Here is a 10,924-nt window from a genome sequence, read left to right on the forward strand (position 1 = left end):
ATTGTTAAGGAAAGGCCATTCAAAAATTTGGGTGACATTCACAAGGAGTGGACTGCTTCTGGAGTCAGTGCTTCAAGAGCCAACACACACAGACGTATCCAGGACACGGGCTACAACTGTCACATTCCTTGTGTCAAGACACCAGAGGTGTCTTACCTGGGCCAAGGAGGAAAAGGACTGGACTGGTGCTCAGTGGTCCAGTAAATTTTGCATTTCATTTGGAAATCAAGGTCCCAGAGTCTGGAAGAAGAGTGGATCCAAGCTGCTTGAGGTCTAGTGTGAAGTTTCCCCAATCAGTGATGGTTTGAGGAGCCATGTCATCTGCTGGTGTTGGTTCACTGTGTTATATCAAGTCCAAATCTACCAGGAAATTTTAGAGCACTTCATGCTTCCCTCTGCTGACAAGCTTTATGGAGATGCAGATTTCATTTTCCAGCAGGACTTGGCACCTATGCACACTGCAAAAGTACCAATACATGATTTAATAACCACAGTATCTTTAATAACCTGACCTATATAGAGAATCTATAGGGTATTGTCAAGAGGTAGATGAGAGACACCAGACCCAACAATGCAGACTAGCTGAAGGCTGCTATCAAAGCAGCCTGGGCTTCCATAACACCTCAGCAGTGCCACAGGCTGGTCACATCTATGCTATGCCACACTGATGCAGTAATTCATGCAATAGGAGTCCTGACCAAGTATTGAGTGCATGTACTCTACATACTTTTCCATAGGCCAACATTTCTGTATTAAAAAAAAAACAATTTTTTCAGAGATAATTACTTTTGGGTTTTCATTGGCTGTAAGCTATAATCATGAACATTAAAAGAAATAAACTCTTGAAATTGATCACTCTGTTTGCAATGAATCTATACAATATATGAAGTTTACTTTTTGAATTGAATTACTGAAATAAAACTTTTTGATGATATTCAAATTTGTTGAGATGCACCTGTACAACATAAACTTTGCAAGAGCTACACATTAGCTGTTTAACAAGGAGGACAAAAAAATCAGTATAAATGTATAAACAAATAAAAGCATGACTAAATAATATTATATAAATAATGTGATATCGCCCTGTGAAGGACTGACGCCCCCTCCAGGATGTGATCCCGCCTTGCACTCAATGATTTCGGGTAGGCTCTAAACACACTGCGACCCTAAACTGAATAAGTGGTTACAGAATGAATAATGGAGAGGGTTCTGTTTGCAGTAGGCAGTCCAGTGCATGTGTGATGTCCCCAAGCCCTGGAAATGCACTTTCAATATATATTTATAATAACAAAATGTATTCTCATTACGAGATGTATGTAATACGACATAATAAAATAGTACTATATATTATTATATTTAATCATATGTATTTGTTATTTATTTAATTTTATTCATTAATAAAATTGTGTGTATGTGTTTGAGTTTGAGAGAGAGAGAGCTTTTATTTTGAAGTTGTAGTGGTGTACACTGCTCTGTCTGAGGGGAGCTGTGCTGTGCTCTCTTCTGCTGTGTGTTTTCTGCAGAGCGCTCCTCTCCTGTTCGTGATGGCGGCCGTGTGGCGAGCGAGAAAATTCACCCGCTGCGTCGTCCGCTTCTCTGACCGTGATCTGTAAACGACCGCGAGACCAAGAGAGTGTGAAGAACTGTTTAAAAGACGAGACCTGAGCTCTCACATCAGAGAACTACCATGGTATACACACTACGTTTAACCTCCGTTAGCGCGCTAAGCGGCTAATCCTCTGTCGTCGATCTGGAAAGTGACGTGTGCAGGAGCTAATGTCAAAGCTGGCGAAGAGCTACTGTCCACAGAGGACTAAACCAAACTAAACATTTATTCTCAGTTCTCTTCCACCTTTAGTACAATTATAAGAAGACAGACTCAGTCTGGTCGATTGACTTGTGAAAGATTTTTAGTAAATTGTTCATTATATATGTGGCCGCGAGCCATTAACTTGCCCTGTAAATAAAAATAGAACAGGCTTTTTAACACTGCTATTCACATTGCAGAACCAGCTATCTTGAGCACCTTAGTACACGAAGGCACTAGTGTCAAGACTGAACACTTTATGATAAAGACTCCCTTCCGTGGAAATCAAATTTTTAACTTTGTTAGCATGGCTGTTTTGTGTTGTTTATACGTTTGTGACTTACCATGAGCGAAATAAGAAGTCAACTGTGGCTGAGCATTTCTGCATTAAAATGTTTGTGTCCCAAAGACGGTCAATAGGGCAGAGTCAGACCAATTATTTTTTATGTCATAAATCTAAGGAACCAATGCTGTAAACTTGCAGTGACAACGCTTTAAAGCTGCAGGGAAACAATGGAGGGTTGGGTGAAATGAGGCAGAGGCTAATTGCATTTTCATAGAGCCATGCATGAGTGTATGCCAAAGTGTAGCGTCACATTTAAACTTTATCAGAGTGCTCATTATTGTAGTTCAACTCTCTAGTCACCAGAGGCCACACATTCTGAATCCTGACCAGTGCACTGGTGCATCATTGAAGGACAAGCAAATCATACAACTGAGATCAATTAGTTATTGGTAATTAGTTTATGGGGTTTAATAGTTTGAGGGGTACTTGAACGAAGCTACATGGTGTTTCACAACAGTTCTTGTGAAATCACCTGCACAATGCGTTGTCAAATATTAACCATTTCAAATAGTGGGAAAGTCCCCCCTGAAGATATGAGTTTATTATTTACAACATTATGCAATATATAATTTATAGCCTTTACATTAAAAAAAAAACCCACAAATATTTAATCTAAAATGAAAGTCTGACTATGAAGCTCTGACTTCAAGCCCCCTTGTAATCATACATATTTTTAGCTTTTGTGTGTGTGTTTTAAAAAGCTGACACCAACTAGTTTCTAAGTGATTCTAGGAGTGTGGTCAGGGTGATATTGGTGATTTAACTAGGCCATAGTCATTCACTAAACATGTTGACATTACATTTGGGTCCATTGTTTTTTCAGGAGAGAGAGTAATTGGGAGAGGGGGGCATTTTACCCTGGAGTGCCCCTCCCCTGAACTTTGCCTTATACATTTACAGTAGGCTGTGATCATAATTACAAATCTGCTTTTAAACGGGCAGCAGGTAGTGTCGCAGTGACATATCTCCAGGAGCCTGGAGGTTGTGGGTTCGATTCCCGCTCTGTGTGACTGTCTGTGAGGAGTTGGTGTGTTCTCCCCATGTCTGTGTGGGTTTCCTCAGGGTGCTCCGGTTTCCTCCCACAGTCCAAAAACACACGTTGGTAGGTGGATTGGCGACTCAAAAGTGTCCGTAGGTGTGAGTGAATGTGTGAGTGTGTGTTGCCCTGTGAAGGACTGGCGTCACCTCCAGGGTGTATTCCTGCCTTGCGCCCAATGATTCCAGGTAGGCTCTGGACCCAACGCAACCCTGAACTGGATAAGCGGGTACAGATAATGAATGAATGAATGAATGAATGATTAAACTGTGTATTTGATCTTGTCTATAATGGTTGATTTCTTCACTCACAAATAGGCTGAAAGCAACCAGAATGCTGGTACTGGTTCTGTTGAAGAGGGAGAAGATGAAAATTCTGAAGATTCTAATCTGGAAGTAAGTGACTATCCCTTGCCATCAGGCTTTTTGTCTTAACTCTGTTTTGCTTCCTGTTTAAATAGACTGCAGGTGCCAGATAGTAAATTAAAGAGACAGTTTGTTTTTATGGGTTATGTTCTGTGTATACAGCAAATAATTTTATTTATGTAAAAATAATAATATTACTATATTATGTGTATCATATCTTTATTATAATACATGATCACATATTATTATTGTTATTATTAATAGTAGTCATAGTAGTAGTATTTTATTCAGTCATTAAAATATTATATTATTCACTGGCAATCTATCTGAATCTTTTCAGCCTGATGCTAGAAGTGGCTTTATAAATATTCTATTTCATCAAATACTATCCAGTTACTATTTGTGCAGAGCCAATCCCAAAATAAACAGTCCCTCTAAGTTACCATCAAGCAGTTTTTTCTCAAATCATCAAAGCATTTCTTTCTAATTTTATGGCTACAAAAACATGAATGAAAAGGTGATTATAATATTGAACGGTGGTATTCTGCCCAATTCCATTCCAGCTGGAGCTTAGTGCTTTCAGGGCTCAGTGGATGTCAGAGCTGCTGCCGAGCTCTGGTGCTAGGAAAGGCATGTCCAGGGCGGCTGACCTGAAAAAGAAACAGGAGCTTGCCAGAGAGGAAAAGGTAGGTATTACTGACACTGTTCCTGGTAGTGTATTTTTATGTAATGGTATGCTTGTGGTGGGCATTATTAGATTATGATATGTGTCTCAGTATTTTATTACTTAGATTTGATAAGATGACACCAACATAAAGCATAAGCACAGCAGTAGTTCCACACTCAACAAGATACAATCCATAACCGAAATTATTGCTTATTGTATTTTTTTTCAGTGTGTATTACTGTATTCGCTTATGCTGAGCTTTTTATGCTTTCATAATGTTTGTTTGGTTTCCTGACAATGAAGAATAACTCTATGCATATGGAAAGTGTCAGAATGTCTTTTTTGAATGTTATTGTTTTGTATCCAAACAAATACAAGGGTTAGAAAAGCTTTTAGTTGCTTCATTCGTATCAAATTGTGTGACACTGCAACACATCAATAATAAACATTAGGACTCACTATTTTTATTCCAGATAGAATAAATGTGAATAAAACAACTCTCATTGATTGTAAATACTTTCCACTGTAGGCCCGAGAACTGTTTCTAAAAGCTGTAGAGGAGGAACAAAATGGAGCTGTTTATGAAGGTATCTGGTGCCTTTGACGCAAACAGCAATAAAGTTACATTTCAAGGGTGGATTGACCTGGATTTGTAACTGCATCTTTTAATGTTGCAGCCATCAAGTACTATAAGAGTGCAATGCAGCTTGTGCCTGACATTGAGTTTAAGATCAACTACAACAGATCTCCTGATCCAGATAGAGTTGGCGGGAGCTAGTAAGTCCGCTGGACAGTACATGTCTTACATATAAACAAGTACATTGGTCGTACTTGGTTATTTGAGTAAGTTATCTTTTAATGTAAGGGCAGTGAAGTAATAAATAACAGTGACATTTACAAAAGAGTTTTTTTTTAATTGCTCATGGCTTTAACTCTGTGCCTCTTTTGAAAAACAAATAATAAAAGGCTTTCCCCTTACTTAGCAAAAAGAAATTATGTAAGACCTTCTTTGATGTACATTTTGTTGTATTTATTAATTGTACTAATAGAACTCACCATTTCAAGACTCTAAATGGCTGGTTATTTTTTTTTTTTTTTCTCCAGTCTGGAGGAGAATGAAAATGAGATAGGTGATCTCCTTACATACTTCCAACAACAGCTGGCTGTGGAGCACTCCTCTCAGAAGATTTGTGAGCCTGAGTTGGAAACATCTCAAGTGCATATTTCAGGTAACTCTAAAATCTGAATCTTCACATGTGAACTGTTAAAGGAATTTCAGCAGGGGTCAAGCATTAGTGCGTCCCCGCTGTTTAAAGGCAAACTGAACTTAAATTGTACCTTAGAACATATTAGATTATGTCCTGGTTATATTATATGTGATTTAAATATAAATATAAAAATCTGTAATCATCTATCCATATAAAATGTCTTATTTTACCCAGTATTTAAACATGTACTATTGGTGGGTGCATGGGAAATAAAATCAAATAATAAAGGAAAGTATGTAGGGGGGTGGATTCAGAGACTTGGTAGTCTATTAATTGAAGACATGTCATATATTACCAGAAAAACATGTTAAGTATTCATTTTCAAGCTTCCTCAATCCTACAGCAGTTCCTGCTTGCAAAAAACAGTCCAGTCTTTTTTGTTTAGATCCATTTGGGTGCAGAATTAATCCAATCAAACCTAAAGAGCCAAAGGACAGTTAAAATATACTGTGAGTCTTAAGGTTGCTATACATAATGCCAAATATCATTGTGAGGATTACAGAGCACCTCTGGCACTGGGCTGTGGAGCAATGCTTTCTGGAACTCCATTCAGTACACTTGGGATGAGTTGTAATGGGCTAAAATAAACCATTTAACATTTTACTTATGTTCTTACTTCATGTTCTTACTTATGTTCTTGTGACTAAAGGGAACCAAATCCACACAGAAATGCTCCAGCATGTAAAAAAATGAATTGGGTACAAACTATCTGTAAATGCCATTGATTTCAGAAGAAACATAGTGTTTGTTTGATGATTCTGGATTTTAATAGTGACAGGCTAATCAAAGTTCTTTGCTCTCACAACCTACGTCCCCCTGCTGCCCACATTTCAGTGGTGCAAAATTTGTATTTTATTTATTTATCTTTTTGTTATAAAATATGCATATGTCTTTGGGCTTTTTGTGTCTATAGAATTGCCACTAGAGGTGTTGATGTATATCTTCCGCTGGGTGGTGTCCTGTGACTTGGACATGCGTGCTCTGGAGCAGCTCTCCCTGGTCTGCAGGGGTTTCTATATTTGTGCAAGGTGGGCTTGACAGTTAGATGTTAATATGAAATGCCACAGTTGAAGTGGCTGTAAGTAGGTCTGCTTTCTTCTGGACTCATCATTAAATCTGATATAGGAGGTGGAGTGTCATATTATTTTGATCTATATACACTCAGCTTATTACATTTATTTGCCTCACATATATTCATTGATTGTGGTGCCTATTGTGTGGACAGAAAACAAATGGCATGGAACCATTAATGACTAGGTGTTATTTAGACAAACTATAGGTTTAAAATTGCCAAACCACAAAGTTCATACTATACAGTATGCCAGTAAATGGTCTATATGTAAATGTTTATTAACTCTGCATGAGCTTCAGGTTTGGTCTTTCTCCCAAAGTTATCTCCCTTTATCTATTAGTTGAAATGACAAATAAGAAGCAGTGCTTTAACCTTTTTGAATAATATGATTGATATAATGGCTGTATGGCTACTTGTGATACTAAATGTACAGTATATTAACAAAGCAACTACTTTTAAAAACAATTGATTGTTACCCTGTTAAGACTGATATTAATGAATTCTCACGTGTCCTCACAGAGATCCTGAGATTTGGCGCTCTGCCTGTTTGAGGGTGTGGGGCCGGAGCTGCACCAAAATGCTGCCGTTCACCTCCTGGAGGGAAATGTTTTTAGAGAGGCCACGTTTGCGCTATGATGGTGAATTTCATGCATTTTGTGCTTTGTGTATTTCTCAATATTTCAAGTTTTTTGAAGATAATTCAGCACATTTCTTGCAGGGGTTTACATTAGCAAAACCTCATACATCCGTCAAGGCGAAGAGTCTCTGGATGGGTTCTACAGAAAGTGGCACCAAGTGGAGTACTATAGGTAAGAATGCCACTTCTCAGAAGTATGTTTGCACTGCTGGCATGGTTGAATTCCCTGATCTACCCCACCTTTTTTCTTTAAACTCATAGAATTTATTTATCCCATGAGTTAATGCATGTGTATTGACAAGGTAAATGTTTGAAAATTTCCTAGCTGTGGAACTCTAAAAGCAGAATTCATCAGTACTTTTCTAAGCCTAATACATGATACATTTTCACTTCGTTAAATGTGTCTGTGTGCATTGTCCAGGTATCTCCGCTTCTTCCCCGATGGTCAAGTGATGATGATGACCACACCTGAGGAGCCTCTTGCCACTGTTCCACGTTTGCGTAGCAGGAACACAAGGTGTTTATTTTGGAACCTCTAGTTAACAAACCTGTTCCCAGCTCTAATGTTGTGTATCAAGTATGTCAACACATTGTACAGTATAATCAGTTAATCGGTAACACCGTATACAGTAACCATGTGCCATGAGCATCTTGATCAATCCAAGTATGGTTTATGAATCAAGGTATATTTATATCAGTTAAGGATGGTCAAGTGCATACTAATATTTGACTGAGAGTTTCATCAGAATATTATGACCACCTCCTTTTTTTTCCCCCTAAACTCACTGTTCATTTTTTCAACTTGACTGACTATACAGGAGCACTTAGTTTTTCTACAGTTAGGCTGTATTCCATCTGTTGTGCTGCTTATTTGTTTGCTCTCTTTCACCCAGTTCGATGGTCAGGGTTGGACCCCATAGGACCAACCGAGAGCAGGTATGATTTGTGTAGTTGATCATTCTCAGCATTGCACAAACACTGATGTGGTGGTATGTAAGTGTGTGTTACGCTGGTACGAGTGGATCAGACACAACAGTGCTACTGGAGTTTTAAACACATCGGTGTCACTGCTTGACTGAAAATAGTACCCCATCCCAAAAATATTCAGTCAGCTGCATACTGTGAGCGATGTCCTGTGTCCACTGATGGACTGGAGGATGACCAACACAGACTGTGCAGCAGCAGGTGAGCTACTGTCTCTGAATTTACATCTGCAAATGGATCAACGAGGTGGATCAAAACATTAACCCACCACCTCATTGTCACTGCAGTGCTGAGAATGGTCCTGTGAGGGTCCTAACTATTGAACAGTGAAAAGGGACAGACAAAGTATGCAGAGTAACAGATGAAGTACAGCCTGCAAAATGCTCCTGTATGGTCACTGGAGCTGAGAGAATGTACAGTGAGTGTTAAAACAAGGGGGTAGTCATTATATTCTGGTATGACTGTGTATTTGCCAACCATCAGTATATTTCTTCATATAGCAAATTGCAGCCCAGTAACTGGTTTACAATATTCAGGATTTACACTATATTATACTGAGCTTTCTTGATTCAGTGCATTTTCCAATACTGTAAAAATGAGAAGAGGCTGAACATTTACCTTAAATTTGCTTTCAACATTATATTTGAAACCAAGTTGATTTTAAGTGTCCTTTCTAACACTTCAGCAACAATCTACAGTTATTCACAAGCACACGTGAGATGCAATAGAATATGAAGTAGTGAGACATCCATAATACGTAGGGTTACAATCTCAGTACTTTTATTTTGTCCATATTATGCAGCACTAGTAGAATGTCTGTTTGCTCTTAAATGTTTTCAAAGCTTGGCAAACCCTAATATAACTTTATCTAATGTAACAAAGGCCATACTTAACTACTCAATGCTTAGAAATTAATGTGGGGACCATATTATGTATCTTTTCTTAACAATATTTTGTTAATTATTATTATTATTATATTTAATATTTCCATTCATTATATCAATAAGTCTCAAAACACTTTCTATTCTTCACAGGATGGAGTCCATCCTGTTTGGCCACTACCGGCTATCCCAGGACACGGACAATCAAACCAAAGTTTATGTTGTCGTCTCCAAGAGAAAAGAAGAGGTGGTTGAAACAGTGTTTATTGTAAACTTTCTCCATACACAGTCCTAGAGTATCTAGAAATGAGTGAATTCAGGCTTTCATTTGCTAATGATTTTGTGGCTTAATGCAAAACAATTCTCATAGCAATATTTTAACACATAGTGTAAAACGTACTCCGAAGTTGTTATGCTGCAGCAAATTGGAGTAGCTCTCCTATCCGTAGCAGAAAAAGTTACAGAAAACATTTTGGATGAACAATTGTCTACAAACATTTGGATATGTAAATGTATGTGCATGAGTTCACTAGGTCACCATCAGGTGTTGATAATTAGCAGCGTGAACCAGGAGTGTGTTTGCAGCTTGTTTTTAATTCAGTGAACCATATGTTATAAATGATCAGCTATAGTGCTGAGTCACTGTGCTTGTTTATTACAGTTGGACTTTACACGCACTTGTGAATGTAATACATTCGTATTGAGAAGTGTCCGTGGCCAGTGGGGGGTCTTGCAATTTTTCATGTGTGTTTGTATCCTGTGGACAGAAGGTGTCAGAATACCAGAGGAGCCGGTTCTGCAGGCGGAACCCAGCCCCCGACTCCGACCGCACCTTCCATGTGGGGCTGCAGCTGGCCTCTGGGGGGCGCCAGCGCTTTAACAAGCTGATCTGGATCCACCACTCCTGCCACATTACATACAGGTAAGTGGTTGCCAAAATTCCATCTTCAGTTACAGGCGTTTAATATTCTCAGTACTTTTCACATTACTGCATTAATGCAGAACTAATTTACCTAAACCTATAAATACACAATGTTGATACAAAGTAGGTGTTCCTAATCCAGTGATTGTTCAGTGTTCGGTAGATATATAATTTTCTAGCTTAAACCCTGCATATTTGTTTAGTTGTATATATTAAGTCTGATCCTGATCTAAAGCTGAGGTTATGAGTGTTTTCATTTCTTCCTTTGGTTTTTGTACTTTCAGATCAACTGGGGAAACCGTCATCACTGCATTCGACTTGGATAAAATGTACACGCCGTTTTTTTTCGCGCGAGTGAAAAGTTACACAGCCTTTTCCGAGCGCCCCCTGTAGAGTGAGCAAAAAAATGCATGTGAATTAACAGCCCATCCAAAGGTTTATGCATTCTCCCCACCCCAAACACACCATCCCTCCACTAATCTTCGCTTTGAGTATGAGGCTGCTTTTGATGAATGTAAAGATTGTTTGTGTGAGGTTTTTAGAATGCTTAATAGCATCATTTATCTTTTCCGATGTCTCTGTTTTAACAGATAGAGTACGGCACAGATTTACTATTGTAAATCAGAGGTATAGTGTGTCTGTTGATTTGTCTGTGATGAAGCTAAAGCTTAAAAGAAGTCTTCTGCTCACTTTACACCAATAATGAATGTTTTCGCATTGTTTATTTTCTGTGTGGATTTCAGTGTGAGGATTTATGTCTACTGATGACTGGATCAACCAAATAAACAGGCTAAATATTGTTTTGCTTGCTTTTGGGATATTCCGGTGTAGATTTTCTCATTCTTGAAAGAACTCAGTTGGTACTGTCTATTAAATGTCTGCAGAAATGGCTATTATATGGCCAAGAGGGTAAGTGACATTTGAGGGCAAAATGGGTAT

General features: G+C 38.4%; 1 protein-coding gene across 2 annotated transcripts; it reads left to right on the top strand.

Moving 5' to 3' along the window:
* The first annotated feature begins 1,484 nt into the window (after window positions 1-1,484).
* fbxo9 (F-box protein 9) lies at window positions 1,485-10,851 on the top strand. Of its 2 annotated transcripts, none has more exons than XM_066678345.1 (13): window positions 1,485-1,690; window positions 3,507-3,584; window positions 4,118-4,240; window positions 4,751-4,808; window positions 4,899-4,998; window positions 5,326-5,450; window positions 6,403-6,517; window positions 7,081-7,199; window positions 7,280-7,370; window positions 7,620-7,715; window positions 9,217-9,310; window positions 9,834-9,985; window positions 10,270-10,851. In XM_066678345.1, exons 1-13 carry the CDS (start codon window positions 1,688-1,690, stop codon window positions 10,376-10,378), a joined length of 1,263 nt encoding a protein of 420 aa, XP_066534442.1. In that variant the 5' UTR covers window positions 1,485-1,687; the 3' UTR covers window positions 10,379-10,851. The 2 variants fall into 2 exon arrangements, with proteins under 2 accessions (XP_066534442.1, XP_066534441.1); XM_066678344.1 differs by having other exon boundaries at window positions 9,831-9,985; window positions 10,270-10,844.
* Window positions 10,852-10,924: the final 73 nt, after the last annotated feature.

The sequence above is a fragment of the Hoplias malabaricus genome, chromosome 8, assembly GCF_029633855.1.
Source record: "Hoplias malabaricus isolate fHopMal1 chromosome 8, fHopMal1.hap1, whole genome shotgun sequence".
Classification (NCBI taxonomy): Eukaryota; Metazoa; Chordata; class Actinopteri; order Characiformes; family Erythrinidae; genus Hoplias; species Hoplias malabaricus.